This window comes from Hevea brasiliensis, chromosome 7 (assembly GCF_030052815.1).
Source record: "Hevea brasiliensis isolate MT/VB/25A 57/8 chromosome 7, ASM3005281v1, whole genome shotgun sequence".
Taxonomy (NCBI): Eukaryota; Viridiplantae; Streptophyta; class Magnoliopsida; order Malpighiales; family Euphorbiaceae; genus Hevea; species Hevea brasiliensis.
The window spans coordinates 102,929,118-102,947,509 of record NC_079499.1 but is presented as its reverse complement, the minus strand read 5'-3'; the positions used below and the strand labels follow the sequence as shown (position 1 = coordinate 102,947,509).

General features: G+C 34.7%; 3 protein-coding genes across 4 annotated transcripts in view; all 3 read left to right on the top strand.

Moving 5' to 3' along the window:
- LOC110647581 (uncharacterized) overlaps window positions 1–7,424 on the top strand; it is a 39,883-nt gene extending 32,459 nt beyond the window's left edge. Inside the window, exons 19-26 of the mRNA XM_058150378.1 lie at window positions 515–982; window positions 1,827–1,943; window positions 2,043–2,164; window positions 2,247–2,985; window positions 3,230–3,484; window positions 3,819–4,001; window positions 4,686–5,027; window positions 6,303–7,424. Coding sequence (XP_058006361.1) covers window positions 515–982; window positions 1,827–1,943; window positions 2,043–2,164; window positions 2,247–2,985; window positions 3,230–3,484; window positions 3,819–4,001; window positions 4,686–5,027; window positions 6,303–7,052 — 2,976 coding nt within the window. The 3' untranslated portion in view covers window positions 7,053–7,424. The remainder of the gene's footprint in view (window positions 1–514; window positions 983–1,826; window positions 1,944–2,042; window positions 2,165–2,246; window positions 2,986–3,229; window positions 3,485–3,818; window positions 4,002–4,685; window positions 5,028–6,302) is intronic.
- A 910-nt stretch (window positions 7,425–8,334) lies between these two features.
- Window positions 8,335–15,441, top strand: LOC110647582 (S-adenosylmethionine carrier 1, chloroplastic/mitochondrial). 2 transcript variants are annotated; one of them, XM_021801498.2, is made up of 14 exons: window positions 8,335–8,481; window positions 8,575–8,652; window positions 8,837–8,947; window positions 9,252–9,338; window positions 9,936–10,008; window positions 10,828–10,918; window positions 11,291–11,344; window positions 11,439–11,534; window positions 11,826–11,915; window positions 12,222–12,273; window positions 14,017–14,078; window positions 14,170–14,250; window positions 14,819–14,951; window positions 15,100–15,441. In XM_021801498.2, the coding sequence occupies exons 2-13, from the start codon at window positions 8,598–8,600 to the stop codon at window positions 14,942–14,944; spliced, it is 978 nt and encodes a 325-aa protein (XP_021657190.2). In that variant the 5' UTR covers window positions 8,335–8,481; window positions 8,575–8,597; the 3' UTR covers window positions 14,945–14,951; window positions 15,100–15,441. The 2 variants fall into 2 exon arrangements, with proteins under 2 accessions (XP_021657190.2, XP_021657188.2); XM_021801496.2 differs by having other exon boundaries at window positions 15,054–15,441.
- Window positions 15,442–16,230: 789 nt separating this feature from the next.
- On the top strand, window positions 16,231–18,382 carry LOC110647584 (glucan endo-1,3-beta-glucosidase 8). Its single transcript, XM_021801500.2, has 2 exons — window positions 16,231–17,033; window positions 17,175–18,382. The coding sequence occupies exons 1-2, from the start codon at window positions 16,678–16,680 to the stop codon at window positions 18,268–18,270; spliced, it is 1,452 nt and encodes a 483-aa protein (XP_021657192.2). The 5' UTR covers window positions 16,231–16,677; the 3' UTR covers window positions 18,271–18,382.
- The last annotated feature ends 10 nt before the right edge of the window (window positions 18,383–18,392 follow it).

The following is an 18,392-nucleotide window of genomic DNA, read 5'->3' as shown; positions in this document are numbered from 1 at the left end:
AATAGTTAAGTCTGTGGCATCCAGATCAGTGTCCACTGGGCTTCCAGTTGGATCGACGTAGTGTATATTGAGATTGTATTTCAGTGCATGATGTTTACCAAAACCGACTCAAAATGTAATATGAGGACTGAGCTGGTCAAATCAATGTCTAATGGGCTGTGTAATGTATATCTGCATTATCCTTACTCTTGGAACGAGTAAATTATAATAGATTTACATGGAGGACATCTTAAAATGATGAGGTCATGATGAATAGACATAGTCTAAGCAATATGTCATTTTGTTATGGTTGACTTAATTTTAAGGTCATTGATTTAGATCATTTTTATAAGTGATTTTACTGAATGCCTTTATCGGTCATGCATATCATCTTCAATATACTTTCTTTCCTTTCAGTTTTTATATTTTAGTTAAGTTTTTCTGTTTACCAGGGTTATAAAGACAATCTAATCATTGGGATAATCTTCTGATAGAAGCAATAATTTCTTCCTTTTTTCATTGACTTTCTTTTCAGGCATTTTCACAAATGCGCCTATCTGAAGCTTCAGCACATTTGGGCTCCTTCTCTGCCCGGATAAAGGATGAATCATCCCATTACCAATCAAATATGGTAAGAGAAGAGCAGACTGCAACATCATGGTTAAGCTTTACTGCTGTAAAAGCTGCCAATTCCATTCTTTCAACTTGCCCATCTCCCTATGAAAAAAGATGCTTGCTACAACTTCTTGCTGCAACTGACTTCGGTGATGGAGGATCTACAGCAACATATTATTGGCGACTTTTTTGGAAAATTAACTTAGCAGAGCCTTTATTACGGAAGGATGATTGCCTACATCTTGGGAATGAGACATTGGATGATGCTTCACTTTTAACTGCTCTTGAAAAGAATGGGCATTGGGAGCAAGCAATCAACTGGGCCAGGCAGTTGGAGGCCAGTGGTGGACCTTGGAAATCTGCTGTTCACCATGTTATTGAAACTCAGGTACTATCTTTGTGATACAAATTCTTGCTTGTTCTCATTGTATTTGTTGTTATTATTATTTTTATAAAAGAAATTTTAATGAGGAAAGAGGAGAATACAACATGAAGGATAGTGAAAAACAAAGACAAACAAGCATGAAAAACAGCATACTAAAAAGTTAATGCCCTAAAATAACCAAACTGAAATGAATTATGTATATTTAAATAAAAGCATGAAAAATGTATATTTTTATTAGAAAGAGATGAATCTGATGGAAACTCACCAAATTATTTAGGTTTTGGTTCAGTTCTGTTTGGTTCATAATTCAGTTTGGCTTGGTTCTCCCTTTAAAAAATTTTGGTTATTTGGTTTTGCCAAATTTTGAACCTGACAGGCCAAATACTCACCCCAATTTGCATTTTGGAATCACATTTTTTCGACATTGCATAGTTCTTGGTTCATTAAGTAAATGCTGATTAACAATTATTGGAAATCATTGGGCTAAATGGATGGATACCGTAAATGATATTGCAAAGTTCAGTCCATGAATATTGCAAGCAAGAACAAACAATATATTGAGTCACACTTAAGTTTAGTTCTTTTTCAAGTGGTTTGTTCCCTGTAAACAGCTTTTGATTGATCTAAAGGCACTCCTTTGGAACAGTTGAATAGTATCCCCTGAGTCTTTTGTCATTGTGAAAGTATCGCGGATGCCTTTGGTTTAAATGTTGAAAATTTGAATTTGTTAATGGCATTGATCGCTTTAACATATATCTATTTCTTAAACTGTTTCTCTGTCTGTAATGGTATCCTTATGGACCTTTGGAAACCCTTCTCTTTCCCTTTCATTTGGGTCAATCTCCAGGCTGAATCCATGGTAACTGAATGGAAGGAGTTTCTTTGGGATGTTCCTGAAGAGAGAGTTGCTTTGTGGGGCCATTGTCAGACACTGTTCATAAGATATTCTTTTCCTCCTTTACAGGTTTGTTGGTTTACTATTATAAACTATGGTTAATAAGAACAATTTTTTTGCATACTTGTTGCTAGTGTGTTGATAAGCTCTGGTGGTATGCGGTTTCAGGCTGGATTATTTTTCCTTAAACATGCTGAAGCAGCGGAGAAAGATCTTCCAGCCAGAGAGCTTCATGAATTGCTGCTGCTCTCTCTTCAATGGTTAAGTGGGATGATAACTCTCTCCAATCCGTAAGTGATTTATCTTTACTTTAATTTCCATTTCACTTCTCAGCATAAGATCATTTCTTACATATGTGATTGTTTTTTTCAGGGTTTATCCAATAAATCTTCTTCGAGAAATTGAGACTAGAGTATGGCTCTTGGCAGTAGAATCAGAAGCTCAGGTAAAGGGTGATGGAGACTTCACATCAACTGCTTCCAGCCGGGATCCTGGGATTGGAAATGGAAATACTTCCAATATCATTGAAAAGACTGCCAATTTGATAACAAAGATGGACGTTCATATAAATACAATGAGGAATAGAACAATAGATAAACATGATGCAAATGAAAATACTTCAGGGCTTCAGAAGAACCAAGTATTGGATGCCAGCACTCCAACATTAGGGGTCAGTACTAAAACAAAGCGAAGGGCCAAAGCCTTTTTACCATCAAGACGACCATTTATGGATCCAATGGATAAAAGTACTGATTCTGAAGATATTTCTGTTCCTCTCACTTCTAAGACTGACTTGCAGTTGCAAGATAAAAATCTAAAGTTAGAAATTTCTTTTTCAAAATGGGAGGAAAGGGTTGGGCCTGCAGAGCTGGAAAGAGCTGTTCTTTCCTTACTGGAGTTTGGACAAATAACAGCTGCCAAGCAACTCCAACATAAGCTATCTCCAGAAAACTCTCCTCCGGAATTTGTTCTGGTCGATGCTGCTCAAAAGCTTGCAGCTATGTCAACTCCTTGTAACAAAGTATCTCCATCAGTGCTTGATGAGGAAGTGCATTCTGTTGTCCAATCATATAATATATTCACTGAGCAGCATTTAATCGACCCATTGGAGGTTGTCCCAATGTCTTTTGTTTTCTTGTTTCTGCAAAATTTGTTTTTTTATCTTTTAATGCTTACAAACATGTGCTTTTCCATTTTAATTGGCTTCTTCTTCTTCTTCTTCTTCTTCTTCTTCTCTTTTTTTTGCATGAATTGTAGATTTTGAATTTGCTAATGAAGGTGTTTCTTCTTCTTCTTCTTCTTCTTCTTCTTCTTCTTTTTTTTTTTTTTTGGAAATTTTGAATATGCTAATGAAGGTGTTGGAGAGTTTAGCAAACGTGTTTACTGAGGGTAGTGGACGCGGTCTATGTAAGAGAATCATAGCATTTGTAAAAGCTGCAAATGTTCTGGGTCTCTCTTTTTCAGAGGCATTTGAGAAGCAACCAATTGAATTGCTACAGTTGCTTTCTCTTAAAGCACAAGAATCATTTGAAGAAGCATCTTTCTTAGTGCAAACTCATTCCATGCCAGCAGCCAGTATTGCTCAAATTCTTGCAGAATCATTTTTGAAGGTGGACTTTTTGCTTGTAAATTTCATTTTCATTGCACATTTTCTTGTGAACTAGTATATAGTCTTCTGGCACTTGCATCAGAAAGTGGGTCTGATCATAAGACTAAAAGGAATAACCATATTCTGAGTTGATATGACTACCTGAGCTGTCTTCATCTGCAAGCTTATGGTGGCGTTTTCATTTGTTTGTATTGCTGAATTCGGATTTGCACTATGTAATTCAGAAAGTTAGGCATCTCTCAGTTTTTTTTCATGTCATTTTGAGTCCTGTATGATCAAATGCTACTCCTAATCTTTGATAATGTCATTGGTTTTTCATTTTTCATGTACTTCAGGGTCTACTGGCTGCGCATCGTGGGGGATATATGGATTCTCAGAAGGAAGAAGGACCTGCTCCTCTGTTGTGGAGATTTTCAGACTTTTTAAAATGGGCTGAGCTTTGCCCTTCACAACCCGAAATTGGCCATGCGTTGATGCGTTTGGTGATTACAGGTCAAGAAATACCGCATGCATGTGAGGTATGCCATTTTTTAATAACAGGTGGATGGTCTTTTCTTGTTGTCTTAGTATGCTTTTAATTTAAAAAAAAATACCATGTTACTGTTTTATATTGCTGCTGTCTTTTTTGTGTGGTAGTAATGGCCTGGTGATGGCCCATTTTTTTTATTTATTTTTATTATTATTCATAGGGTGAAAGTGTTGGAGATGCAGATGTTGACTAAAATTCTGCACCTTGCTAACAGATCCATGTTGCTATGTCTTCATTATGTGGCTTTAGGATTTATGGAGTTGACTGGCAACAAACAATTGTAGTTTACTGCATAATTTTCACTAGTTGTGATCTTTTTATGTTTAATGTTTATGCTGGTGCAGACGTGCAGTACTTCAGCTTGTTACTCATCTCAAATGTTCTACTTCTCTGACATGCATTATTATATTAATTCCATATGGGATCATCATAAATACTCACTAAAGCAAAAAGCCAATTAATTTTGCTGTTAATAATAATAATAATAATAATAATAATAATAATAATAATAATAATAATAATAATAGATTTGATATTTTATATGGTTAGAAAAATATAAGGAGCTATTTTATATGGTTAGAAAAATATGGTTTCTTGATTTCATGTGATCCTCTTTTAATGACCAAAGTTTTTGATTTTTGATTTTTTATTTTTTATTTTTATAATATGTCAGGTTGAGCTTCTTATTCTTTCTCACCACTTCTACAAATCATCAGCATGCCTTGATGGAGTTGATGTCTTGGTAGCTCTTGCTGCAACTAGGGTTGAGGCCTATGTGTCTGAGGGTGATTTTCCCTGTTTGGCTCGATTGATAACTGGAGTTGGGAACTTCCATGCTCTTAATTTCATTCTTGGTATTCTCATAGAAAATGGTCAACTGGATCTTCTACTTCAGAAGTATTCTGCTGCTGCAGACACAAATGCAGGAGCTGCTGAGGCTGTCAGAGGATTTCGGATGGCTGTCTTGACATCATTGAAGCATTTCAACCCAAAAGATCTTGATGCGTTTGCTATGGTTTGTATATGCATTAAACTGTCTGGAATAACCTCTATGCAAAGCGCGCTTGTATGTTGCATGCATGTGCATGTGTGTGATGTTTTTGTGGGTTTATATTAGTTGTGAGATCCTTATAGAAAACATTGATTTTATTCAGTTAAGAGAGAGAAAAAGGGTAAAAGGTAAACTCAAATGGCTTAGGTTGAGGCAGGAAAAAAGCATTTCATTTATAAGCACCTAATAGAGAACATGGTTTTTGGCAAGCTGAAAGGATTTATTTGGCCTACTGCTATTAATTCGGAATCAAGGATTAGTTTTCGTGATACCCTAAATCAGCAGAAGATGGTATCTAATTACATTCTGTTCATTCTATATACTATATACTTTTGCTTGATACCCCAAATCAGCAGAAGATGGTATCTAATTACATTCTGTTCATTCTATATACTATATACTACATGTTTGGTCCTTTGAAAAACCAAGTGCATTAAGCTTCTACATTATTGAACCTTTGTCAACTGAAAAACCTAGGATAGGTTTTATGAGGCAGTGTAATACAAGAATATTTTGCAGTAAGCCCCTCACATGCAAATTCTCTCAGTAGTCCCTCTTTTGGGGTGTGTGTTATGTTCTCCTCTACTTATATTCTTGACAAATTTGTCAGTGCTGAAGGATAGCCTAATATGTGATTTGGAATAACTGGATTCTGTAAGCCCTTAGCTTTGCTTGGGTGAGCATAAGGTTGGTTTGTGCTCTGATACTGTAAGTCATGACTCATGAGTCATGACCTTAGACCTGAGTGGGCTATTAATCTAACAATTGAGACTAGGCTAGGACCATCCACATGGCCCAAAGCAAACCCTTTATGGCTAGTAGTACACTTATATAATGAAGTTACTGACTTGTAATCACCTACTATTTTTATAAGGTTATATCATGGAACGCGTTTTGTTGACCTTTTACCCTTGGCTCATTTTTCACATCAACTGGGGACAACTTATCCAGATTTTATTTCGTTTTAAGTGCTATTTTCTGGCATCACTGTGTGTGTCCCAGGTTGCAAATTTGCATCACTGTGTGTGTCCCAGGTTGCAAATTTGCAACCATGCATGTTTTGAGTTGCAAATTTCAACCCTGCTTTGGGTGGCCAATACTGGGTTTGACCTGTTATGCTTCCATATATGTGCAAGGTGACCTGAGTGGGATTCCATTTAGATCTATTTTTTAAGATTGTAGAATGAATTGTGCATCCATTTTTTTTTCTTTGAATCATATTGTTTTTCCTTTTTGCAGGTCTATAACCACTTTGACATGAAGCATGAAACAGCGTCTCTTTTAGAGTCACGTGCATGGCAGTCTTCGGAGCAGTGGTTTCATCGTTATGACGTGGATCAAAATGAAGATCTGCTTGAATCAATGCGGTATTTGATTGAAGCGGCTGAAGTTCACTCTACCATTGATGCTGGCAATAAAACATGCAGAACTTGTGCTCTGGCTTCCCTTATTTCTCTTCAAATTCGAATGCCAGATTCCAAGTGGCTCAGTTTATCTGAAACCAATGCCAGACGATTACTAGTAGAGCAATCCCGTTTCCAAGAGGCCCTAATTGTTGCTGAAGCCTATGATCTTAATCGGCCAAGTGAGTGGGCGCTGGTGCTTTGGAATCAGATGCTAAAGCCGGAGCTAACAGAAGAATTTGTAGCTGAATTTGTGGCAGTGCTTCCACTCCAACCTTCAATGCTTAATGAACTGGCAAGATTCTATAGGGCTGAGGTGGCTGCCAGAGGGGACCAATCACAATTCTCTGTTTGGCTGACTGGGGGAGGACTACCTGCAGAATGGGCTAAATATTTGGGAAGATCATTCAGATGCTTGTTGAAGAGAACTAGGGATCTGAGGTTAAGGTTGCAGCTGGCTACGATAGCAACTGGTTTTAGTGATGTCATTGAATCATGTACAAAGGCACTAGATAAGGTTCCTGAAACTGCTGGACCTCTGGTACTGAGGAAAGGGCATGGTGGTGCCTACCTCCCATTGATGTGAAACCAAAGCTTGATGGAAAGACTATGGTTGCTCCAAAATCAGGACGTGAGAGTGATTGGTGGTGGCAGTCCTGATGACAAAGATGATTATGAAAAATTTTGATGATAATATAATTTCTTGGGAAGAAATAGAAAGCAGAATACATGAGAAGAATCAATACGGTTGTAAATTAGTGATTTAGGTGATTAGTTAGATGAAGCGGAAAGGTTGTAAATTTTGATTATTTGGTGGGGGGATAGTTCAGTTGGCTTTGGTTATGTGTTCCTATTTTACAGTTGAAAAGCATTTTTGTAAGATTTGTTGATTTTATTTCCCTAAGGTTGCCCTTCGGTGGCCAATTACTTAGTGGCAGAGCCAGAAAAAATTTTCTTTAAGGGCTATTGTTATATATAAAATTAATTTAAAATATAATTGATTATACTTATTGTTTATATAAAAATTTATTTTATAAAATATATTTTTTATAAGAGAATTTTAGAAGGGTTGTAGCCCCCACTTGCCCCTTTCCCCTCCCTGCCTCTGCTGCTCGTGAAAATAATGCAAAAGCACGCGCTGGAAGCGCATTATTCATTACATGGGAACGTGATGCATGTTTATGCTCAGCAGCATTCATACAAAATCATTTTTGAGCACAAAAGCGTTTCGGATGTTTCCGAGCCTTTGAAGCTTTTTTAGAACAAAATATCATTTTAGATGAAAAAAAATATTTTATTATTATAATGTTTTTATGATTAAAATATGTTTTATTTTATTTTTAATTAAGTTTTTATTTTTTTAATTAATATATGTAAAAAGTACAAGGCTAATTTACAATATTCCTAATTATACTACATAATTATGGCTGCTACTCAGGAAGAATATCTCAAGAGTTAGAAATCAATATTATTATTATTATTTTAATTTTATAAGGATATACAATTGGAATTAAAATTTCAAGTTGTTATAGAACTATTTAAATGAAAAATTTTAATAAATATTTGAGTTTTATTTTTTCCATTAAGCCTAAAGGGTTTAATGAAAAACATTAAAAGTTTGAGAACAAAAATACTGGACCAGCCAATTGCGCTCATTAACCTTAAAATCAAATTAATGCTGTTTATTTTTATTTTTATTTTATATATTTTATCATTAAATTAAATTTTAATAATTATCTAATAATAATAATTAATGAAATAAAATTTATTTTATGAAAAAAAAGGATTTTATAAAATTTTTAGTAATAAATTAAAAGATGGAAGTGAAATATGGGTACAGTTTAGGAGCTGACTATGAAAATTATCTTGGCTCAGGTACTGAACCGAACAGAACGGTTCGATTTTAATAATACTTCCAAGCGTATGAGGTTGGTTTTGAACGTTCTCATTCTCATCATCTCCTTCTGTAGCAGTTTCCACTAGACCGAAGCTGCTGTGCCGCCTTCTTCATACTCGTACTCTCTCAGTCTCTCTTCGTTCTTTCACTGACATGCATTTTTAAGCTTTGGAGAGAATAAATTTTTATAAATTGAGTTCATATTTTGCAGTAGTTTGTTGCTGGACACCTCTGATGGGTCCTTTTACATTAGCTATCGATGCAAGAGGCTCTTCCAAGGTCCCTTCAGGTAAACCCATTTTTCTTTTAATTCATTTTCCTTCAATTAACCTCTAATCCTTTAGTTTGGTTTGAAATGTCTCTTCGATTGTTATTATTGTTATTATCTACAGGATAAATGCAGATGTAATTAGTATCATTGTAATTAGGATTGCTTTTCTTTTATTTTAATTTTTTTTTTGTGGGTTGTGCAGATGCACCAATTCGGAAAATGCAAAACTCTTCGCACATGGAAACAAGAAAGCCTTTTGCATCCATGAGAGTGCAAGAAGAAAAACAATTCGATTTTTTGCGTGCTTTATTTGGTATGCTTCAAATCTTCTCTTTTTTTTTTTTCTAAATAAAAAACAAAACTTTACTTTGGAAGTTTCAGTTTTCAAGTATTTGTTGTTTTATTGGATGCCAAGGGATGGGCTTCTTTAACCAAAATTTAAAAGGTTCTCCCTCGGCCTACTTTAGGCTTGATTTATTCCAATTCCAGTAGAGTTTTCTATGCTTCTGTTCCTTAAAATGGCAAAGATCTGGTCTACCAGTTTTGTATGTGTGTATGTCCTTGATTTTGGAAGCATTTACTATATGAATGTTTTTAACCATAGAAAATTTTTGTAGAGGGAGTTATAGCAGGAGGTACAGCTGGTGTTGTAGTTGAAACGGCATTATATCCAATCGACACAATAAAGACAAGGCTTCAGGCAGGTTAAATAAGCAGTGGTTTTTTGTTAAGTTTTAAATTGTCATTAGGATTTGTCTTACCATATTAGTTAATTATTAATTGTGGAAGATTGTATGATTTCTAATTTTAAGTTCTTCTATGTCTGTGTTGATTAAGGGATTCTACTGTGACGTTGCTGGCTAGGTAGATTTGCTTATATTAATATGTTTAAATCAGGTTGTAGGGTAGGCAGTTGTCCTTTTGTTGCTTCTGAATCCTATGCACTACATATTGCCTTATAGGCAACCTAATTCCAAAAAAATCATTTTGATGAATCATTTCATGAAATCCTGAACATCTGTTGATAATTATGCATTTTTTCCCCATTTGGAGTTGAGATTGAGATGTACTATATCATAGGTTTCTTAAGAGACAGTTTTCATTTTTTTTCTCCTTCTTGTTTAGTTGTTTCTTCAAAGCATACACCTACTTGTTTTAGCATGTGGATGATGTAGAAGGTATCTAACTATGTTAACATAAAAAGTATCTACACACGTTTGTGTTTCATACTTTATAATGAGATTTCATGCTGTAACAATGCATGCTGAAATTTATTAATTTTGAATATATTTTATAGGCAGCTCATGGTGGTGGAAAAATAATTTTGAAGGGTCTTTACTCTGGATTGGCTGGAAATCTTGCTGGTGTCTTACCGTAAGTATCTCTGAAGTATGCAATTTCCACAGTTTGCAAGTCATTCACAATGTATTTTAAATTGAATTGTAAATTTAAATGCTTTATAGTAGCTCTTTTCTGTATTATTATGCGCATTGAATAATTGGTCACATAACCCAATATTGTAATTTATCAACTTCCATGAAGACAATTCAATTCATTTAACTCAGCCATAATGTTATAGCTTCTAAAGAGCACTGCTTGCAGGTCTCTCTCTCTCTCTCTCTCTCTCTCTCTCTCTCTCTCTCTCCCTCCCTCTCTCTCGTCTTTGCTCTATTACTTCTTGTCATTCGTGTGCATCCCAGCAGTGACAAGTCTCCCTCATGTCTGTGCTCATGTTCTGTGCCTGCTCATTTGTCTGCATCCCCAGTACACTAGCAGTTGCCTCCTTGTGCTTGCTTTTTGCACATGCTAAAGGAAATTAGGAAAATGTTCAGCTTGACTACTTCAGAATTTACTGCCTAGCTTTTGCTTGTGGCTTGCTAGTTCTGATTGAAAGTAAATGAACATGTTTAAATTACCTGCATTCTATGGGTTTGTTTTGCAAATAAGCTACTTTCGAAATTATTGTGATAACTCTCTCTCTCCTCTCTCTCTCTCTCTCTCTCTCTCTCTCTCTCTCTCTCTTCCCTCTTTTTTTTTTTCCCTCTGAATTCTTAGTAAAATCTTTCTAGGTAAAGTTAAATGACTTTGTTAGTTATCATTGAAATTTTTTTTTCCATGTAATACTTTTTATGGCACATCTGTCATTACTCCTTGGTTTGCCTTTGGTTGGTAATGATTCTTATTCTTGCACAGGGCTTCTGCATTATTTGTTGGAGTGTATGAGCCTACAAAGCAGAAATTGTTGAGGATGTTTCCTGAAAATCTTAGTGCTGTAGCTCATCTAGTAAGATTTCCTTGTTCTTTTCAGTTTCCTATGTCACGTAATTAATATGTTAGCTTGGGCTTGTCATTGGTAGGTGGTATGGAATAAATGTTCTTATTTGTTTATTTCTGCATGAAAGTCTGTAGCAGTCCAAATATATTAAAGGAAGTATTATTTTATTAAGCTTTTTGAAGTTCCAAATACATCATGGGTGCACAATTCCTTTGATGTCTCCATACTTTTCCTGGGTTCCTTATATGAACTTAAATAATTTCATATGATTATACTCCTTAATTTTAGTTGCTTGAGCTAAGTGATTGTAATAAAGTGTTCTGTATTCATGTATATTTTTTTTTTCTTGCATTGATACAATGTTTTTTGACTTTTATGCAGACTGCAGGTGCCATTGGAGGGGTTGCTGCTTCTCTAATTCGTGTTCCAACAGAGGTACATTTGTACATTTACATATTTATATTAAGAAGAAATGGTTTGTGAGCCATCATTTAATATTAATAGCTTTTCATTTTTAAACAATATTCAGGTTGTTAAGCAAAGAATGCAGACTGGGCAATTTGCCTCAGCCCCTGATGCTGTCCGCCTCATTGTCTCTAAGGAAGGTTTTAAGGGGCTCTATGCGGTATGTAATGTACTCCAATTTAAATCCAGAGGTTCATATTTTTATACAATCTAAGATCCCATGTTGATGATGCTCCTCTGAATGAGCAAAATTACAGTTCTAATTTTGTTCCTTTCATAGTAAAGATTGAAAAGGTTCTTTTTCATGCTAAACTGTTTCTTTTTTTAATTTCTCTGTATAATTATTTATATCTGTTAATCTGTGATTTGTATGCCATTAGCCATTGCACATCCACAAGCCCTTTCCCCCTCTCTTTTGTTTTTCTGACTCTACAGTCATTTTTGAGTGCAGGGATATGGGTCATTTTTACTGCGAGATTTGCCATTTGATGCGATTCAGTTTTGTATCTATGAACAACTTCGGTTAGGGTATAAAGTGGCGGTATACCTCTCATCTTTCGTGAAATGACACTCAAAGTTGCGTTGTGTATTCCTGTTGCTTGACAGCTTGCCATTCCTTCATCCTGCTGCACACTTTTTACTTGAATGCCTCTTATTTAGCTCCATATTTTATGCTTTTGTAATCTCAAAAATATTTGCAAGAATGACTTTTAGGTGATTGATGGAAATATTTAGTCAAAAATTTGTCAGTTGTTAAGTAACTGACATCTTTCTTAGCAGAGAGAAGCAATAAAAATTAGCATGTCGAATTTGCATAAAAACTTTTTTTCGCTCTTTTTTTTGGCAGGCACGGAGAGAATTGAATGATCCAGAAAATGCTATCATTGGTGCTTTTGCTGGTAATTTTGACATCTTAAGCCTATACATACAGCTGGAGCTGGTTCTTATATTATATAGTTGAATCGGTTATGTTTCCTTCTTTGACAATGGAAATTTGTTCACATGTTCTGAGACTTGCTTGTGGAAATTTATTATAGAAGAAACTCGTCCTCGAGTTCTGAAGTATTGAAGGATCAAGAACCAAGCAAGGAGAATACACTACAATCTTCTTGGATGGTAGCAACAAGAATGACTTAAAAAAGTTTGCGCTCTCTTTTATATTCCTAGAAACATCTGGGCAAATAAAATCAATTAGAATAAAGTTGAGATTTGATTAACTTTTTGCTCTAAAATAGACTGTTCAGTAGGTAAAGGCTCAACAACGACAATTTTGGATTCTTCAATTTCCATTATCGGCTCTGTAGCTTGATTGTCTTCAATTTCAAGTTGCTCTTCTTCAATTTCATCTTCAACTTGCACTTTTTGTTCTTCAATTTCAAGCTACTGTTGTTCTTCTTCTTGTTGCTGCCTTGCCTTTTCAAGATTTATTGCCTTTAGATTTTCAATACTTGTTATTATATCCAACTGTTCTCTCAATTGAAACAAATGTGCTTCTTTCCATGCTTCAAATTCTTCAAGTTCTTTATCCTTACCTTGTTGATGAGTATGTTAAATGTGATACTCATTCTTGCATTCTTCAAGTGCTTTCTCCCTATATTGTAAGATTATTTGTATATCTCGATACTCATTAAATAAACCACAAGGAGCATAGTTAGGATCACCATATAAATCTATCAAATAAGATATTTCATCAAGCTGTTCATAATAGTCATCAATCTCAACTTGTATTCTTTGAATTGTATTCCATAATTCATCTAATTGCTCCTTGGAACCTTTATTTTCAGCCCACAACATTGAATTCTAATCAGAAAATCATACCTCGCTGAAACAATGCAAATTTCAGTCATTTGGAATCAGGATGTCAAAATTAGCTAGGCAGGATTGTCAATTTTTTTTTTCCTGGTCTGGTAGTAATGATATGGCGCTGATGGCTGACGTGGTGATGATATGGCACTTTCTGCTGATGTGGCACTATTGACAGGTGGCGTTAACGATGACTTGGCAGGGTATACAATAAATTAGGTCAGGCAAGGGCAGCGTTGATGGCTTACTGAAGGGACTGTCAGTGCTAGGTTTCTCTCAATGGTTCTGTTTCTTTGAATTAATAACAGACTGAAGGTAGAAATTTAAGGAGGGTAGAAGGAAATTTGGGATGACACAGTGGAAGGGTGGGATTTTAGAAGGCAAGAACACAAGTTTGAAGGTTTGAAAGTTTGCAGAAGCTAAAGAAATTTGGATTGATTTTGAGCTCTGATGCCAATATTGATGTAGAACAAATAAGAACAGAGAACAGAATAAGGATCAATCCTTGAAAAAGAGAACTAATTCTAAAATATTATTGATCTCATAAAATTGTCATAACAAAACTTATTTAATAACAATATAAACCCTAGGTCTTATTTATAGAATTAGGAATCCTAATTACATTAGGATTTTAAAATCCTAATTCAATCCTAATTAGGAATATTAAATTAAACCAAAATAAATTAGGAAATAATAAAATTCTATATAATAGACTTAATAAGGCAAAAATTCCTAAATAATATAACTCTTAAATTTCCTAATTTTACAATGAGAATAATTCCTAAATTCTATCTTCCCATACTGCATTACCTACACATGTTGAATATTATCTTTTACAGGAGCACTAACTGGAGCTATAACTACACCACTTGATGTGATTAAGACAAGGTTAATGGTTCAGGTATGCTATTGTTCAATTTATTATCATCTATAGCTCTTTATATCTTGGAAACAGTTTATTAACTTTTTTCTCATATTATTATTCTTTGTAGGGTTCTGCTAACCAGTACAACGGGATCTTTGATTGTGTTCAAACTCTTGTTAGAGAAGAAGGACCTACTGCTCTTCTCAAGGTGTGTATCATCCATATTTCCTTTTGCATTTTACAAACTCAATGTCAAATGAATATTTCTGTATCTTATAGAATATTCAGTGCTACTATTTGAGAATAAATGGTCTCACACCAATTAGCTTGACCATTTTCATTCTAATGCAGAAAAAAAAAAGTCAAGAGGTCATCTCTTGACTCTTGAGCATACAATGCCACAAGCTTCAGGTGTTCTGTACTTAATAATCTGATAATTGTGAACAGCTAGTGAAGTCAGTTGGGTCCTCTTTTGTTATTTTTGTCTCACTCAAGCCTTTTGCATTCATGTATGTTGTTTTAGATATGTTTGCAGAAGCTGATATATACAACCATGCGTAGATAATTATATTGATTTTATAATTAGACTGATGTGACCTGGTAACTAAAATAAATAAAGAAATAAATGTTATAGCTGTATGAAATTATGAGAATTTGTAGGTTATGAAATGATGGTTATTTTGAGAATGATATTCATCAACCTAAAGTAGAAAAATATTGGCATATTGAAAAAAAATATTCTCATTCTTGTTTTGGATTCTGGGCTGACACTGCAGGGGATAGAGCCAAGAGTTTTGTGGATAGGCATTGGTGGTTCAATCTTCTTTGGTGTATTAGAAAGCACAAAGCGGTTTCTTGTTCAGAGGCGTCCTACACCTAGTCAAGAGTCAAAACAGGATTAAAAAATAGGTGAATTTAGAGGCTTATGGCCACAGATAGCATTATTATTCATTCCTTTGATAATAATGAGAAGCATACACATATTGATACCTTGATAACATCATGTTGCAGTGCTTGCTGCTTTGTTGCAACTGGCCTCACACGCACACCGAAATAGACATCGGATTACTACACATCGCAAAGGCTTCAGTGGGATTGATTCAACTGAGGACTTGTGAAGGAATCTGACAATCCCTTTCAATGAGCCATTCTCATTCTGATTGACATTAAAGTAGTTCATCGATGTTGACATTTATGTATAACAGGAAATGCAAGTGAGGTTTCTATGTAGGTTGATTTCTTTCATAGGAAAGCAATTCGCTTTGGTAATGAAGCCTTTTTGGCTGATCAATGAAAACTATTTCCCAATAGCTAGCTAGCCGGATCTTTAGATGTTCTACTTTGTGCATCATTTACGCTCTATGCTAAGTGCTAACAATGGAATTTCTTGTTTGCTCTAGATCCACTTGTTTTCTACCTATTTACAGTTCAAAGTGAATTACTAGTTTTCTAGATCAAGATCTTTGTAACAGTCTGCTTGTAATCGTTAGGACTGGGAAAAGTTTTTGAGGCTAAAAGATCATATTCGCCTGTTGAATATAATAAGCTTAATTTTACTATGCTTATTAAATTTTATTAAATTTAAGAATGATATTAGCGTGCTTATTAAACTTCCATTTTTATCATTAAAATTATCTAATTTTTCCTTTATTTAACTAGAATATTATTGCTAGATTTAATTAATTTAGATTTTTAAATTTATAAACCAACTTGTGAGTTAGATCATTTACAACACTATATTTTAGTTTATTTATTAGCTTAATATTTGACTCATTTGTTAACTTGTTTAAAGGTTCTTCAAAAAAAACTCTTAAATGGTAAAATTGTTAATGAGACCTTTATTATAAATTCAAGGTGGAAGATATATTGTGAAATTTTATATAATGGATTAAGTCTATACAAGAATTTACATGATCTCAAATAATAATAATAATAATAATAATAATAATAATAATAATAATAATAATATTCACTATAAAAAAGCAATATGATTTTTTATATATTTCTTAATTTTTTTTAAAAATTGTTGTTAATAGATTTCTTTTTTTATTATTTATACTCTTAAATGTCTTTAAAAAAATTATTAACTATTAATAGTAATATACAATTAATTAAGAATATTGGTGTAATTGAAAAAACTTAAAAACTAATGAATTTTACCAATATTTATTCAACAATGGGTAAAGATGAAATTAATAACCAACAAATTAACTGTAATATTCATTCGGGTGTGTCATATTAAATTCAAAGCATTTTCTTTCCACCATTACATCGAAAAATGAAGAAAGAAAATAGGGATGGCAACTGTTGAGAGCCCCCTCCTCTCTCTTTGTATATTAAGCATATTCATCTTGTCACATATTCTTTGAAAAATTCCAACTTAGTTGGGTGGGAGTTTCTCTCAGCTCTAGATAGCATTACAACCCAAATATAGCTTACAAAACAAACCTGTCAACTTAATTACCATCTAATTATTAATTAGACCTGTTTTCTCATCCCAAACCTCTTCTTCCATCGGCATTCTCGTTTGTCCAGTCATTTCTCAGCTTATTGTCTCTCTCTCTTTCTCTTTCTGTCTCTCCTGAGAAACTTTGGTAGCATTTCTTGAAAGTTAATTTTCTTGGATTCCAATCGAATGACCATGAACAGAGCCTGCAATTTCATGTTATGGAGTTTGTGTATGTTGAATATTATACAAGTGGCTGTTTCAGGCGTTGGCGTCAACTGGGGGAGCATGGCTTCCCATCCTTTGCCACCTGACATTGCGGTTAAAATGTTAAAAGACAATGGCATAACAAAGGTTAAGCTTTTCGACGCTGATTCTTGGACCTTAAATTCCTTGGCTGGTTCTAACATTGAGGTCATGGTTGGCATCCCTAATAACATGTTAGATTATATTTCTGACAGTTATGATAATGCTAAAGATTGGGTTAAAGAAAATATCACCAGTCATCTTAAAGATTTTGGAGACAAAAGGGGTGTAGATATCAGGTTAGTACAATTTCTTCTGTTAAAGCTATGAAAAAGATGTGATTTGAGAGCTTTTTATCAGATAAAAAACTACGACATGATAGATTAATTCTGCAGATAATACCAAATATAATTGAATATTGTTTTTGGGTGTGTTTATAGATATGTGTCGGTAGGAAATGAACCATTCTTGGAAGCATATGAAGGCAAATATGATGAAAGTACATTCCCAGCTTTACAAAACATCCAAAAGGCTCTGGACGAAGTAGGAGTTGGAGACAAGATTAAAGCCTCAATAGCCCTAAATGCCGATGTTTATGACGGAAACAAACCCTCAGATGGTAACTTTCGCAGTAACGTGAGAAATGTAATGCTCAAAATCGTCAAGCATCTCCAACAGCACAAGGCTCCCTTCATTGTTAACATTTACCCCTTCCTTAGTGTCTACCAGACCGCTGGCTTCCCTGTAGAATACGCTTTCTTTGAAGGCAGTGGCAGAAAAGTATATGACAAAAACGTTACATACTCCAACGTTTTCGACGCAAATTATGATACCCTTGTTTGGGCTCTAACAAAAGCTGGTGTTCCTGATTTAAAGATCATTGTTGGGGAAGTTGGTTGGCCTACAGATGGTGCCCAGTATGCTACTACCATGTATGCACAGAAATTCTACGATGGTCTTCTCAAAAAATTGGCAGAAAAGAAAGGAACCCCACTTCGACCAGGCATATTAAATGTTTATCTCTTCAGCCTGCTGGACGAGGACGTGAAGAGCATCTTGCCAGGCTTCTTTGAGAGGCACTGGGGTCTGTTTCGATACGATGGGCAGGCCAAATTTCCTATGGATTTATCTGGACAAGGCAATGATAAGATGCTAATAGCTGCAAAGGGTGTTCAGTACATGCAGAAACAATGGTGTGTACTTAATGATGAGGTTAGGGACGAGAGCTTGATACCTAGTGCACTAAGCTATGCTTGCTACCATTCAGATTGTACAAGCTTAACCCATGGATCTTCCTGCGGGAATTTGGACCTTAGAGGCAATGCTTCTTACGCTTTTAATATGTATTTCCAAATGAATAGTCAAGACGTTGAGGCCTGCGATTTCAATGGGTTGGGAACCATTGTCACTCGTAATGCCTCCCGTGGAACTTGCCTTTTCCCTGTGCAGATTGTGAGTCAAGGAGAGAGAGTTAATTTGGCTTATGGGGTGACCATTTTTGTAGGATTTGTATTGTCATTTTTCATGTTTATGTAATGATTATGTTAAGTACCTGACATGACCTTATTATATACAGTAAAAGCGAAATTATTTAAAAACAGAAATTAGAATATCAATTAATTCCAAATATCACCAATAACATTTCTCTTTCTCACTCT